At 35.1% G+C, this 17033-nt stretch overlaps 1 protein-coding gene across 2 annotated transcripts; it reads right to left on the minus strand.

The window, feature by feature from the left end:
- Positions 1-5086: 5086 nt before the first annotated feature.
- On the minus strand, positions 5087-8977 carry LOC123552460 (uncharacterized). 2 transcript variants are annotated; one of them, XM_045342133.2, is made up of 5 exons: positions 8830-8977; positions 8355-8539; positions 7863-7958; positions 7117-7278; positions 5087-6246 (listed from the first exon to the last, which is right to left on the minus strand). In XM_045342133.2, exons 1-5 carry the CDS (start codon positions 8830-8832, stop codon positions 5895-5897), a joined length of 798 nt encoding a protein of 265 aa, XP_045198068.2. In that variant the 5' UTR covers positions 8833-8977; the 3' UTR covers positions 5087-5894. The 2 variants fall into 2 exon arrangements, with proteins under 2 accessions (XP_045198068.2, XP_053397942.1); XM_053541967.1 differs by lacking the exon at positions 8830-8977 and adding an exon at positions 8693-8728.
- Between the last annotated feature and the right edge of the window lie 8056 nt (positions 8978-17033).

The raw sequence follows: 17033 nt of genomic DNA on the forward strand, positions 1-17033 counted from the left end.
CTGGTCACAAACCCAGGCAATCCTTGCAACTGGTCAGAAACCAAGGCAATCCTAGCAACTGGTCAGAAACCAAGGCAATCCTTGCAACTGGTCAGAAACCCAGGCAATCCTTGCAACTGGTCAGAATTCAAGGCAATCCTTGCAACTGGTCAGAAACCCAGGCAATCCTTGCGTGTACGGTGCATACACTGGGAATAAGAACCAAGGGGTCTTATGATTCAAAAAGAGCTAGGGTCTGGTACCCGGATTCCCTTGTGTCTGAATTTTTCAACTAGTCTACTTGTAGTGTGCACTTGTAAATAATAGCAATTAATGAGCACAGTTCATATGTAAATACCTGTCCGGAGGGTGCGCCTATACAAGAGACGGAAGTTACCTGTAATGCAATAAAATACAATAATGACAACCATCTATTGCAATAAATAAACAAAAAGAGATGAAACAATGAAAGTTGCGTATTTGCGTAACTGTTCAATGATATACCAGTATATACGTGTAGTACTTCACCGATCTTTCAGTCTCAGTTATGTTTAACCTTTGGTGGCAGAAGATTCTGCCTTTGCGACCAAGGTCCGTTCAGTCTGATCATGATCTGCACTGTTCGCTATTCAGTCAGTAAATTTTCAGTGAGCATCACGGTAATGCTCAAATTGAATGATGGACCATTCCATTTTAGAGATTTAGCAGGCTAAAGGTAAACATTATAAATGGTCCTAATAGATGGGTCGCTAACTAGCTTTTACAAAAAGCTACCTTGTTAGATTAGCATGGAGAAATATGCCCTCGTAATACAGGCACATATCTCTACATATAACAGTCGGTGGCTACGAGTATATACACATCTTGAAAATTCTCAAGACTACCCGCTCTTAGTTTGCACTGCAGTCACTTTTCGTTTCTCAAGGACATGTACTTTCAAGCATGCAAAACCTATCTGAAACAGAAAAATAGCAAATGCTCTTAACTATTACTGAATATGTTAATATTTAATCTGCATAGTTTATATCTTCATCAATCATCATATAATTCTCATCGTGATATGTTTTTGAAAGTTTATAAAAAAAATAACAAATTAACGTGGTCTGATATGCAAATTGAGCACCGTAATCTGAATAAGTTTCACATCAGCAGGCCATTAACCCGAATATGTACAAAGTAGGGGATATTGCATATCTGTGCTGTTGTGATGGGTTGCAGACAAGCTTTGTATGGGTACGAGTTTTACCCGATCAACTCCAGTGATACAACACAGAACAGCACAGTTTGTAATTTTTATTATATTATATAACTCATTAAAAATTATATAACTTCATTATATTTGAATATTATGGAAGGCCGGTGCATCATGCTAATCTGCAAATCTTAAATGCCAAATATTTGTCAAATGCATTTTGGGACTAACCCACAACATTTAGGCGAAAAATATTTTTTCTCGAAAATCCATAAAATGCGAGTACTCTGAAAGATTTTCTTATAAATAACCAAAAAAATAAAGTTAAAAAATTTGAAATCAGCATTTATCTCTCTATCTTCTCTGTGGGGGAGGGGGGGGGGGGGGGGGGGGGGGCTTCTCTCTCTCTGTCCTCTGATCAGATCGCTTTGTGTCTGTACTAGTAGAGGATGAATTTCGCGCCCAGTATGGCTGCATTTGCGCTGTGTAAAGCGCCTTTGAACGTGTTTATTATGATGAAAAGGGCGCTATATAAATCTGATTTACTAATAATAATATAATAATAACTTGGAAATAAGCATTAACTATTAGACATTTAGCATTTGGTATGTACCATTAAGTATATGTCATACAGCATTTGGTGTTAACATTCAGCCTTATGTATTTGGCATATAGCATTATGTAATTAGCATTTAGCATTAAATATTTGTCAATAAGCATTTGGCAATTGGCACGGCGCACTAGCCTTGCAAAACATCCTTTAAATAGTCATTGGCCTTTGTTTCATATCTTTGTCTCTTTTCTAAACATTTTAAGAGTAAACAGTTTGGGTCTAATGTTCTTATGGCTGGTAGAACATTTTATTATTTCAAGTTAGACATGGAAAATATCATCTTAAATAGTTAAAAGTTACAATCATTGGTTAAGAGGTAGAAGTTATTTATTAACGAAGTATACGAATTTGACGATTAGCAGTTATCATTTAACAATAGGCATTAGCTATTTGACATTTGGCATTTATCACTAAGTATAATGCATAAAGCATTTGGTATGTAGCATTCAGCATTAAGTAATTGGCATTTAATCATGAAATAATTTGCATTTAGCATAAAGAAATCGACATTTAGCATTAAATAGTTGTTATTTGGCATTTAAGGCCGGTAAGTCATGCTAATGGATAAACGCTAAATGAAAAATATTGAATGCTATATGCCAAATACTAAATGCTTAATGTCAAATTGCTAAATGATAAATGCTAATCGTCAAATTCTTTCACTTAATGAGTTAATGAGCTAATATATGGAAGGTCAGTGCGTCGCGCTAATCGTCAAATTATGCTTAATGCACTAAAATAACTGGACAAAATATATTTAAGAGCAAAAAGGCCAATGACTATTCAAAATATGAGTGTACCTACAGGTGTATTCTATTCTTTACTCAGAAATCATTAAATTGCAATAACACTTTGCATATATTCTTTCGCATTTCGTCATTAACGAATTAGCATCATTTATCTTTGGAAGTCTGTGAACATTTATCCTTTAAAAAGATAGCATTATATAATACAACCAAAGTACACATACCCTATTCCGTGATTGGTGCTGATGAGATGGCTTTCTGTGATGTTTTTCACGCATTATTCTATGCATTTATTTTTCCAGTGTATTTGTAGATCATGTTTATTGTTCGTCTCCTGCTTATTCCAATCAAAGTATGCATGTGGTTTGATAAAATTGTTAAATGCATTTGCTTTTCCGGTGTATAATGAGCATGTTTTTTCTCTCACTTATCAGTCATAACTGGGATGACGTTGTTGTTTTGTGAATTTTGTTTGATGTATTGTTTAACTTTTTTCAGTACTCGGATGGTTTTACGTGTTTTGATGTATTTTTTTCAGTAAGTTTATTGGCATGATTTTTAGTACATTTCTAATAAATTGTTTGGGTTTTTTTCTTAATCGCGTGAATTACATCATGATTTTTTTTCTATTATGAGAGTTTAAGTTTTGCAACTGTCCAATCTATTGTACATCAATATTGGATCTCATCTTTTTTGTTGGACCGCCATACAATTTAAATCATATGGTGACTTTTACAGTTTCGGATCGCGGAGGAAGACCCGAAGACAATTCTACACATCAAGCAAGATTTCAGATCACATCGATGAGAGGCGAGTGATTCGCCAAAGTGGCCCTCTGTTGTATCTGAATGTCCTACAGTTTTGTCTTTTCTTGGGTGAATGTATGTACTTAGCGTGTGTTGAAAGTTGTCAACATGTGAAAGCTGAAAGATGCTTAGGAGTAGTGTAAACTTAAAAGGTGTAAAAGGTGTTAACTTTGACCAGTAGATGGCATGACTGTGATATCGTAAATATTTCTCCAACATCACATACGGAGACGAATCAGGAATGGAAACATGAAGACAGAGCTATTAACTAAGGACAAACTGTATACATATGTTAATCTATTGACCGAAAATCTTCTGTTACATTAATGCCTTCAATATATGTGTTTGCTAGACCAATACAATTTTCTTTTATTTTTCTTAGAATGAATGGTGAAGAATTTGGTACGCCATAAAATGTTCTAAGAAGAAACCTTTGGTTTAAAAGTTGTTTTTTGTTTCAATCCAAATGTAACAAGTGTTTTGTATTTCTAAATCATGTCTCCGAGATGCATGATTTCTTTTCACCCAAAACAGTAATATCGGCAGGACTATCAGTGAGTCTGTCTTAAAATTTTGAACGTTTGCTGTTTCGATATTTAGACTAAATGTGACGAATAACGCTGTAGGAAACTGTGTAACAATTTTTTTGAGAAAAAAAGTTCCGCTTTATGACCTTTCTCGTATTAAAAAGTTAGTTATACTTTGGTTGTTCATGTAATTAATATGATTAATTTGAAGACAGGTGTCGAAATTCTGACAAGTAGCGAGTATTGCATAAAATGCAGTAAAACCATACTTAGATGTAACCCTTGGTCAAATATTGCTGTTGGGCAAGGCATTTTTTATCCATTTAATGACCTCAAATGTTTTGTAGTAAGAACAACAATAAGTTCTATCTGTTTTGAAATTTAGAAGACCTTTCCAAAAATGTAAGGTTTATATATTTTCTAATTCTAATGAAAAAGATACAAAACATCGAAGACATTAATGAATAAAATTGCACAGAAAATTAAAGCATTAGGCCGCGTACCTTAACCACAAATGTATGAGGGAGATATAATTTACATCAGAATGATTTTTATCGAACAATTCAAGGAAACCTGTTGAGTATGCACTTGTGTACATCGATAAAGTTGAATCAAATCCTGGTATAGGATGCACGTGTCCACATACAATACATAAAGTAGGTGATTAAGACATTCGGAAAGTGTTACTCCTGGCACGAGGAGGTAGCAGCTAGGGCGAGTGATACCCACTATTGCAATGACCAAGAAAATGATAGTAAGAAAGATGAAGAGATAATAGTTTTAGATTGCGTCTAAGTAGACGTGAGTGAGAGTTACTATACATACTGACAGTACATGAAAAGTCGTAAAGACTGTAGGACGAAATACATGTATGAAAAGTGAATTAAAGAGTATGTGTTTTCGATTTCACTTCTATATAAACTTTGTATCTTTTAGAGGACAGAATTGTTTTAGCTCGCACTATTTTAGTTAACTTACCACACTTATCGCGAAAATGAGTTCTGTATATACGAATAATAGTAGCACCATCTTGTCCATTGTGCTTCTTTTCTAACTTTTGCCATTAATGCATTAACTGCACTTTTTTCAGTAAGTTGGCAAACTTTTCATTTCAATTAAATTCTGGCTGAGGTTGCGACTGATGTGTCCCATGAATTATAGCAAAGTCTAAAGTTCTATTTTCATTTTTTTTGTAAGATAGAAGAGCAACACACACAAAAACATAATTTTTACAAGATTTATTTCAGTCAAAGTATTGCACTTACAAATTATATACGAAATATTTACATCGGCATCATATGCTTTGATATCGGAAACAAATTGGCACAGTCTTATTTTATATTTACATGTACACATATTTTCTCTATATACATAACATGTTTCAATTAATATTGTTCAAATAAACATTACCATTCGATACGTTCAACATCACATAATTCATAAAGTACATTTAACAGCAAACAACAAAAAGATTTTTATGACTACTAACACGTACAAATTCACATAATTTACAATAGTATGAATGTATCAACTGTAACTGAATTACACGTAACAAGTTATATAGAAGAATTTACAGGTAACAAACTATACAATTATATACAAGAGTTGATGTCGTGTAACAAAAGTACGGATTTTACTTGTATCAGAAAAGACTCAGTTATAGACAAGAAAACAATTACCATAGAGACATCTGATTGAAATTCAAAAACTCAGTTAATGCAAATGTTTATCGAGTGTGTTCCGTAATATATGTAAATATAGTCCGTGACGTCAATGAACTCGTGTTATTAGCATTTGATAAATAGATATGACCTTAAAATGAATAATAATTAATAGCTAAAAGTGACAAGCTTGGTTAAATGTTGGATTTTAACAATTTCTAAATCTTGTGATATATTTTTAAAATTCATTATTTTTCAATGGTCAGTTACAAGATATGTTAACTCAATAGTTCATCTCCCAAGAGAGCTATTTTTAGAAATACAATATTCTAAAAAATACGTAAGGTTTAAAAATTCTATAGATATTCCACTACTTGCCCGTCGCCGTACCTAATGGAACACCAGGCGACAATGGCATACCAGGCGGTAATTCTACAGGGATTTCGGGCCCAAAGGGTCCTACATCCACAGTGTTCCAAGGGTCACTCAATGGATCAACTACTGGCTTAGGTGGCAATTCGGGCGTAAATTCTATTGCAGGGGGAAGGTCTTGTTTGCATCTGAACTTTGTGCACGTGCATGACAGCGGCACGTCAAATTTGATTTTATGGCAACTTTGTGTCGCATTTGGACAGTAAATCCAGAGGTCTATTGTGGTTATAACATCCGGCACGCAGAAACTGTCACCCGTATTTCCTCCATATGGCATTCTGCATTTGCCCCTGTAAATAAACAATAAAGATATATTTAAGTGTTGGTCATTGAATCTTTTAAAGTGACTTGTCGTATGTTGTAACTTGTGTTGGATCAGCAAAAGACATTTCTTTCATAACGTTTTATGCTGCTTTTATTCGTGTTAGATTCAGTGAAGTTTACAAGACGAAGTAACATCAATATTTAACACACTAGAAAATAACGTTAATTACATATGAGCCGTGCCATGAGAAAACCAACATAGTGGCTTTGAGACCAGCATGGATCCAGACCAGCCTGCGCATCCGCGCAGTCTGGTCAGGATCCATGCTGTTCGCTAACAGTTTCTCCAATTCCAATAGGCTTTAAAAGCGAACAGCATGGAGCCTGACCAGACTGCGCGGATGCGCAGGCTGGTCTGGATCCATGCTGGTCGCAAACCCACTATGTTGGTTTTCTCATGGCGCGGCTCATATATCAATTTCATGTGCATGATGCTGTTGCATTATTTGATTTATGTAAATCTATCAATGTCTTTGCCTGCTAAATGTGACTGTAATAATCATGCTATGGTAATGTAGAACACAGTGCATAATTACCATGGCACCATAGTATTACTTTTTATTTTGCCCTTGATCTTTAAAAGTGTATCATAATAATAACAAAAAACATTTACAACAACATTGTAAATTCTCTCCAAAGTGAAACTAAAGTGTTTGTGCTAATCCTGACTTAAATTTTTATCATTAGTATCATAAGAAAAGTAGAAAAAAACTACATCTATAGGCAATATTTGCGAAAAACTTATGATCCCTAATTTCGTAGTCAGACATTGTTACCACACGACTACTGCTTCCGCTGCCTAAATTATTTTAAGTGAATCATATACATGTACATACCCGCACTGCTGATAGTAAATGTTTGGACCAATCACTAAACACATCCAGCGGCTCTGCATTTGATACGTATCCTCGTTATACATTAACTTGTCAAAAAAGATTCGCTCCAACTGCAGTGATCTAGCGTTGTCGTAACAGGCTCCTTTACAGTGATACGGTAATCTGCAACAGAATCATAACGGTATGCAACTTTTACAATAAGGATACTGATTTTTTTTGTTCAATCTACCAAAAGTAGTGAAGATCTGCACAGGTTAATTTTATCATTAGGATGATAAAGCTGGGTTGTGTATTGCTGGCTAAACAGAAAACGCATGTTTTCCTGCTAATTTCTGACGACCTTGAATTTAATTTATACAGATTATTGTCTTGTGGAATACGCTAAATTCTATGATAATCTGAAATATGTGCTTTTTTTTCACAAAAACTGTACAGACTTTGTTTAACTTGTTAATCTAAAAACTGTCAATTTAAACATTAGCTAACACTTGTGTCTTATAGGATTGCGTTAAATAATTAGTACCTAAATCTAACAAAAGTTAAGCAAAAAATACAGTTTTGAAAAAAAAAAATGAGGTCAAATGGTGAAATTTATATTTGAAAATACACTAAGCAAAAGATATCTTTAAAGATAAAATCGTAAAGTAATGTGCATAAGACACGAAACTGCAAAAAAAACTTGTGACATAAACTGTCATTCAAAAAGTAGCTATTGTAGAAAATATAAGTATCATCAATAGACTTACGTATTGTCCGGCTTTGGTTTCAAATTAAAGTATCTCTCAATATCCCTAATCTCTTCCATAGCCCCGTGAGCAGTTGCTGCGTCAATTATGGTCTCTCTGTAAACATGAAAAAAGCAGCATTGCAAAACTATGTCAACAGTTTCATTCTTTTTAAATTGTATATGACTGATCCCCTTACAATTAACTACAACTTCTTTTCGCAGAAAAAGTAGGCAAGTCCCTCGAAATATATCAAAAGCACACTCTCCTCGTGTAGATATGATCTGGTGTCACCATAATCTCAGTGGAGTTCGAGTCTGAATAAGCCCCAAACAACCCTCGAGTTCACCATCATATATATATACATATACCATGTATATATACACACATGTAATGCTAAGAAATGAACTTAGATATACTTCTTTGCTAACTATTTAAATAAGAATTTATGAACAATCGAAAAACAATTATTGAATGGATTTTTTTATTTCAGTACGAGATTTAAATTCCTACCTTGCTATATCGCACGGCATCCAGGGATATGCTTCACATAAAGATTTTGTACAAATATTTTTATAGCCTGACCAGAAGAATGGGGAATATTGGTCATTTCTGAGTTGAAGATTACACTTCTTACGACTAGGCTGACCCTCGACGGCTGCTGCGGCGAGTAAGATCAACGTAAACATTAACCAATTCTGAAAGATAAATATAGTATTTGTAATGCGTTGTAAATTGTATTCATGGTGAAAACTTTTTTTAAAAAATGTAAATTTATAGTTCTGGCAAGTGAAAGTTAAATCTGCATTATACATATGTACCAGCATTGTAATTTTACTGAAAATACTTACCAAGCTAAAGGAAACGTGCATGATTTAATTCACTGAAGCTGTAACAATAGTAACCAATTTACGTTTTTGCTGTTTTATACATATATTCAAAATACAAGATCAGAGTGTCTTAATGATATGTAATAATGAATTCTTACCATTTTCTCCGCGTGCAAATCTTGGAATGTTGTGAGTAAAACAATAATGCGAGTATTTAAGTTAATCAGTTTTCAACGTCAACGTGTTTGACCTTACAGTCGGACCAATCACAGCTCTCGTTACAAAACAGAGAACTTGCGTATATTTTATTACCTCTAACGTAACTGTCGACAATATAATTGTCTCATCAAATTCACAATTAGCGTACGATAATTATCCTATGTATCAAACGTCAAGGGGCGTTCAAAACGTTTAACGGCAACGTAACGTTGTCAAGAAGCACTGAAATTGTGAAATGTCACTGACTTAACTAAGCAGTTTAAAAATGTCTATACTTTATTTCATGACATGTACTTACTGACGAATGATTTAATTACAATCAAACTTCGCGTTTTCGTAACATCCTTTTTTAAGTGTAAAAACACATACCTTCATACGTTAAGATATTCTCTGATCCTGATCAGAAGTAAAAGAAAAAAAAAAAACAATAAATTTCGAAAAACAACACTGTTATTAGATGTGCACATGACATTTTTTACAAAAATACAAAATGTATATTCATTGCTAGCCTGGCTCCCTGGCTGCATGGTTATCTTTTATATTAATACTGGAAACATTTTATAAGAAACTTTTAAACCTCTAAAATAGCACAGTTTTGTCTGATGGCTGAACTATACCTATGTTTGGAGCCAGGGGAAATAAAATAGTCAATGTATAAACAACCTTCTGGAGTTACTTCCCTATTAATGAAGAAAACTGCTATATGTAAATAAGAACAAACATAGGGACGGGAGCCAGTCTAATTCATTGCTTGTTTCGTAAATAATCGCATCAAATCACAAACACTAAAATAAAGTCAATATGGTAAAGTAAAGCAATAAAACAAGTCTGTAAATACAACTCTTTTGAAAGTTATATCATGTTCTTTATTTACAGACGACCTTAAAATTATTCACGCGTTAAAAAAGCTCTGAAAATGTTTAAATCGAAAAACGCGCTCACACTCGCGGTCTTTTGGGTGCCGCTGTCGCAGAGAATTGTGTATTAGGCACCTAGTATTCTGGTGTAAATGAAGAAAATGTACTATTCGTGTTACGTGATGATAATTGGAGCATGGATTGAAGTTATAAATGTTCTTTCTTTTTTTATGTTTTTTATTTGTTTTTTTTTTAATAAGCAGCCTCTCAGAATATGAACTTTTTGATCGACCCCTTCTGCACAGTGTCCGATATAAGGAAACAATAAATATTTATACTGACGGAGACTTTTCCATGAATTTTAAATGATTATTTTGTTTTGAGTAAACTTATTTTAAAGGGATAACAATGCATTAGCGCACTTTAAACTTTAACGATTTATAACAGTTTTTGAATACTGAATTGTCATAATAAAATATTTTTTTGCTGAAAGACGTCATGGTGCATAAACCACATGTCTTACTTCGGAATCGACATATGAACAGGGACCATGCAAGTTGCAAAACACCGAACAGTTAAGAAATGACGTTAAATATAGATGGTTTCCCGATATATCGAATTTGTCGTATTGGTGCGCTAAATTGTTCTGGCGGGATGCAATGTTGGCGCACTAAATTTTCGTTGTTGGCGGGATGTCGTGTTGGCGCGCTAAATTGTCGTTCTGGCGGGATGTCGTGTTGGCGCGCTAAATTGTCGTTCTGGCGGGATGTCGTGTTGGCACGCTAAATTGTCATTCTGGCGGGATGTCGTGTAGGCGCACTAAATTTTCGTTCTGGCGGGATGTCGTGTTGGTGCGCTAAATTGTCGTTCTAGCGGGATGTCGTGTTGACGCACTAAATTTTCGTTGTTGGCGTGATGTCGTGTTGGTGCGCTAAATTGTCGTTCTGGCGGGATGTCGTGTTGGCGCACTAAATTGTCGTTCTGGCGGGATGTCGTGTTGGCGCGTTAAATTGTCGTTGTTGGCGAGATGTCGTGTTGGCGCACTAAATTTTTGTTGTTGGCGAGATGTCGTGTTGGCGCGCTAAATTATCGTTCTAACGGGATGTCGTGTTGGCGCACTAAATTTTCGTGGTTGGCGGGATGTCGTGTTGGCGCGCTAAATTGTCGTTTTAGCGGGATGTCGTGTTGGCGCACTAAATTTTCGTGGTTGGCGGGATGTGGTGTTGGCGCGCTTAATTATCGTTCTGGCGGGATGTCGTGTTGGCACGCTAAATTGTCTTTCTGGCGGGATGTCGTGTTGGCGCGCTAAATTGTCGTGCTGGCGGGATGTCGTGATGGCTCACTAAATTTTCGTTACTGACGGGATGTCGTATTGGCGCGCTAAATTGTCGTTCTGGCGGGATGTCGTGTTGGCGGTACATAAATGCTTCAACACGCCAGAGCAATATGACATCTGAATATACGAAAAAAAAAAGAACTACTCATATATAGAATTATATTTGTTAAAGATTTGCATTGATAATGATATGTTTAACCGAAATTCATTTCAAACTCAAGTTTGTAACATTATTATTACCTCCCTTTGTATGATAAATTGGAAAAGTAAAGATAGAAAAGAGTTATAATTTTCCATGTTAAAATTGAGGTTCAGGTACACGGCTAAAATGTATGTGCAGAATCAAGTTTATACATAATAACTTATTAATTATGCATGAAATTGACTAATAATAATTTTATTATTTGATATTTATCTTTTGATCGAAAAAATGTTTATTGAATGCAAATTTTATTAGAGCCAGGTCGGCCAAAATTGTAATGATTCGTTTTCATTTTTTAACTGATAAGCCTCTCTCACACTTTGATAACCTGACTGTTCATATTCGTAGAAGAAAACAAACGTGATATAGTCCACTTAGCTTCAGTTTCATTTCATTTCGAAGAAACAACGTGGCATAGTCACTTTTATTCGGAGCAATCTTTATAGGTTCAGTGATCAGAGATCATCTAGATCTAAAACCCACTAGTTTCATTTTACAAATTTAACGTTTCAGATTATAATGACCTGTGAAGTACATACCACATGCTCGCATAAAAATCCCATTTAGCCGGCTTGACGGCTTTCTTAGTAACATGATTCATGCATAGACAACAGATTTTCTTGTTACGGATGTTGCAAGTTAACCAGCTTAAAAACCAGCGGTGAAAGGCAGTTTGATAATGTACTGAAAAAAAAACTTATCCGTTTTGTGTTGCATCTGCTAGGTTCTCATCACTCCGTAATGATATAACCGTGTTCACTGTATGACAAATTAATCTGACTGGACGGTCAATGAGGTCAATGAGAATAGAACCACGGCATGTCACCAGGCATGCCGTTAAAAAAAATTTGAAGCCAAAGTTTTGAAGAGAATTTACCTCTACGCAATTTCCATAGAGTATTGGTCAAAAAATCCAAAAAATTCTGAATCCAAAAGTGAGTCATTGTAACGGCCAGTGAGACCATAAACTACAGTGACCCGAGAAGAGACGTGGTTGCATGTCAATAAATACTGGAGGCAAGCAAGGTCGCCCTAACAAGGGCGGTTGGAGCTATAAGTGTTGTTGCTGGTCCCTCGTCGTGGAGTTGATGTGCCCTTTCCCTCCCGCACCCCACGTTGAGCGTAGGGATTGGGAAGCTCGGGTCTTCTCTGCATGCCGTCTATCTGCAGGTCGTCAACCAAGAAGTTAGCTCCTTTCTCCTCCTCCATGCAGCTTGGGACTTCCGCCTCCATTCAGCTTGAGTCTTCTTCCCCCATGCAGCTTGGGTCTTCCTTCTCCATGCAGCTTGGGTCTTTCTCCTCCTTCATGCAGCATCTCCCTCCTCCATGCAGCTTGAGTCTTCTTCCCCCATGCAGCTTGGGTTTTTCTCCTCCATGCAGCTTGGGTCTTCCTCCTCCATGCAGCTTGGGTCTTTCTCCTCTTCCATGCAGCTTGGGACTTCCTCCTCCATGCAGCTTTGGTCTTTCTCCTCCTCCATGCAGCTTGGGACTTCCTCCTCCATGCAGCTTGGGTCTTCTTCCTCCATGCAGTTTGGGTCTTCATCCTCAAATGCAGCTTGGATCTTCCTCCTACATTAAAAACAGGAAAGTTCCCATATGAGCTGAAAAGTGCCGGTGCGATTTCACCGAAAATAAAGTGTATACTGACTCACAATAAGTGCAAGGTGCGCAACTCTTACTAGAAGATAAAGACAGTCTAGTAAGAGTTACACTGATCTAAACACTGTTATTTCATGCCTTTTGCAGTTACATTAGTAAATAATTATACACAGCCTCCACAGCTGCAAATGTGCAAGCCTAACTTTGTTGTATGTATATTAATCTTGCCTAATAGAGTAATATTTCTGTTATGTATATCTCATATTCCTCCTTTTCACTCGTATTGTTATATAAAACATTTCACTTACAAATTGAGTAACATTGGTTTAAACATATTTTATTAGCGAGATAGTTTACAAAATATATATACTATCAAGAAAATTCACAAAAACGCTTAGGATAGGATCGAAAGCCTAAGGCTTATATAGATTATTTCCTGTATGAAACAGTTTTACATTCAGGGTAGTATATGAGATTACTAATCATTGAGTCAATTTTTCATAAATGTCATGAAGTAATAATAATTATTATAACTGTAGAAAAGTGAAAATAATAAGTGTGAGACACAAAACTGAGTAACATTGAAACAAGGGTCTAAGGTATCTACGGTTTCGTTTTCCTTTTTCATTCTATTTGTATTTTAATTTCAAATGTTAGAGACAAAATTCAAAACTGAGTGTATTTTACGGTGTCATAATGGTACCGATTGAACACACTAAAATATCAAAAGTTCAGGAAGAAAGGTCGCACAAGATAAGCGAGGAGTGCACTCCGTATATATCATTTCAATCGTAATTTACAAAAATTGAAAAACCAGTTTAAGGCCATGTAACTTCACTCCTGACAAATGACTCCGATAACAGGGGTGGTACCAAAATCATGTGTTACCTATCCGGGGAGTAAGTTATATAGAAAAATATGAACTTGTTATAGTATATCAATTGTCACTACAGATATAGCTATACTTAAACCGTATCGGTTGGTGTGTCTTATTGTAAATAAACACATTTGTCTTCATTCTTTTATGTTCATAAGAAAACCTTTTTTTTTGTAGGATTCTGTATAACTCCTGTTCATTGGAGCATCGTGAGTTGTGTTTACTGCCAGAACAGTAGCCGGTCCATGCATTTGCTTGCAAAGTATAATATTTCTACAAACACGAATCATGGACATGTTGAAATGAACAAGACAGCACAATAACCAACGTCCTTTTTTGTCGTTGAAGACACACACGTATATTCCGTTTTGTTCATTTTTCACTAACCCTTTTTATGTTTTCAATCATGACTGATATTATATAAATATTGCATTCCTGAGAGGGTGATAAGAAAAATGTTCACGACGTATATGAATATCGACCGAGGCGCCAGCCGATCGAGGTCTGTATTTATATTTCGAGTGGTGAACATTTTTCCTATCACCCTCTCGAGAATGCAATATTTACTTTATTATACCGACAGCATATTAAGATAAAAAAAATTACAGGAAAATCAATATAATGAGTTAAATGATTTATTGAAATAAGTTATTATTTCAATAAATCATTTACCTCATTATGTTCAATTTCATTATAACCACAAAAAAGTAGATAATTAACACTTAAAAAATAGACAGTTCGACCCCACACCTGTGGGGAATTCTTCATTTATGCGTGAATTCCAGCCGGCTGCATCAGTGCCTAAACCGACAGCAATAACATTCTAAACACGGCGATAACTTCCTTATCTCTAAACGAAACATATATGTGCGAGCTCTCATTTCTTATTTAGATCATTTCCTATCCGATTATCATACCTTCGATTCACAATTTGATAAAAAAAATGTTGAGGAACAAGAAGAGCAAATCATTAAAAAAAGAAAAAGTCGGCAGGGTTCACACATGCATAATACTAGAACAAAATTTATTCCTATGATATATGTAAGCGCCTCATCAAGAAGTCTTTTATCAATGCGACAGTATCGTATCAATCAACGTGATCGGATATGAAAAATAATATCACATGCACAGAAAACCAAAACAGATACGTTGCGCACGAGATATTAAATTTTGGATCGTATCACATGCGCAGAAAAGAAAATAACGATTTTGCGCACCAGATATCAAATCAATGCGGAATATGAAATAATTTTCAAGTTAGTTGCATTTGGGCATTTATGTAAGATATAATAACAATATTTGCCATGAAATGAATTGTAAGTAAACTACTTTTTTCCTAACACAAGTCCTGTAGACATCGGAACATATTAACAAGAGCTGTCCGTAAGACAGCAAATGCTCGACTATTCGAATTGTTGTCCCAGAAGCAGAAATATTACCCTAGTTAATAGAATATCTATAGAGTTTCAATCCAGTGTCTGCATTAGTTTTGGAGATAGTAATTTGCATGCAAAACTTTAACCAGGATTTTCTTAGTCCAAAAGAGGGCATAAATTGCCCAAAATACATGTCAGAGTTTTTGAACTTGACCCAGTGAGGTTGGTTATTGACCTTGAAAAGAAAAAATAAGTTTCAGAGTTATATGCCTTTAAGTAATACCTATATGTACTTGCATGCAAAACTTTAAACAGGATTTTCTAAGTAACAAGAGCTGTCACAGGAGACAGCGCGCTCGACTATTTCGATGCTGGATAGTAAAACTGGGCACATCTGAGGAAACTAGAGCTGTCACTGGAGTGTTTAATGACTCCAATTGTGGATGAAGATATTGCACAATAGCCTGAGTATATGTCAAAAATATCAACTTAAAGTAATAAGAGAGGTAAAGATAAAATGTATCAAAACACTATAAAAGTATATCCTAAGCAAAAAGGGGCATAATTCATTAAAATTGGTGCCAGAGTTATGCATCTTGTGTCATATGATGTGGGTGATGATGTTGAACAACTATTTCAAGTTTGAATCAAATCCATTCAGTAATAACAGAGACAGAGTGAAAGTGCATCAAAACTTTAACCTAAAATTCTAAGTAAAAAGGGGGAAATAATTAATGAAAAAATGGTGCCAGAGTTATGCATCTTGTGTCATATGATGTGGGTGATGATGTTGAACAACTATTTCAAGTTTGAATCAAATCCATTCAGTAATAACAGAGACAGAGTGAAAGTGCATCAAAACTTTAACCTAAAATTCTAAGTAAAAAGGGGAAAATAATTAATGAAAAATTGGTGCCAGAGTTATGCATCTTGTATCATATGGTGTGGGTGATGATGTTGAACAACTATTTCAAGTTTGAATCAAATCCATTCAGTAATAACAGAGACAGGGTGAAAGTGCATCAAAACTTTAACCTAAAATTCTAAGTAAAAAGGGGGAAATATTAATGAAAAATGGTGCCAGAGTTATGCATCTGTGTCATATGATGTGGGTGATGATGTTGACAACTATTTTAAGTTGAATCAAATCCATTTAGTAATAACAGAGACAGAGTGAAAGTGCATCAAAACTTTAACCTAAAATTCTAAGTAAAAAGGGGGAAATAATTAATGAAAAATTGGTGCCAGAGTTAAGCATCTTGTGTCATATGATGTGGGTGATGATGTTGAACAACTATTTTAAGTTTGAATCAAATCCATTCAGTAATAACAGAGACAGAGTGAAAGTGCATCAAAACTTTAACCTAAAATTCTAAGTAAAAAGGGGGAAATAATTAATGAAAAATTGGTGCCAGAGTTATGCGTCTTGTGTCATATGATGTGGGTGATGATGTTGAACAACTATTTTAAGTTTGAATCAAATCCACTCAGTAATAACAGAGACAGAGTGAAAGTGCATCAAAACTTTAACCTAAAATTCTAAGTAAAAAGGGGGAAATAATTAATGAAAAATTGGTGCCAGAGTTATGCACCTTGTGTCATATGGTGTGGGTGATGATGTTGAACAACTGTTTTAAGTTTGAATCAAATCCATTCAGTAATAACAGAGACAGAGCGAAAGTGCATCAAAACTTTAACCTAAAATTCTAAGTAAAAAGGGGAAATAATTCATGAAAAATTGGTCCCAGAGTTATGAACCTTGTGTCATATGATAAGGGTAATGATATTGAACAATTGTTTAAGTTTGAATCACATCCATTCAGTAATAACAGAGACAGAGTGAAAGTGCATAAAACTTTAACCTGAAATTATAAGTAAAAAGGGAAATAATTCATG

The sequence above is a fragment of the Mercenaria mercenaria genome, chromosome 4 (assembly GCF_021730395.1).
Source record: "Mercenaria mercenaria strain notata chromosome 4, MADL_Memer_1, whole genome shotgun sequence".
NCBI lineage: Eukaryota > Metazoa > Mollusca > Bivalvia > Venerida > Veneridae > Mercenaria > Mercenaria mercenaria.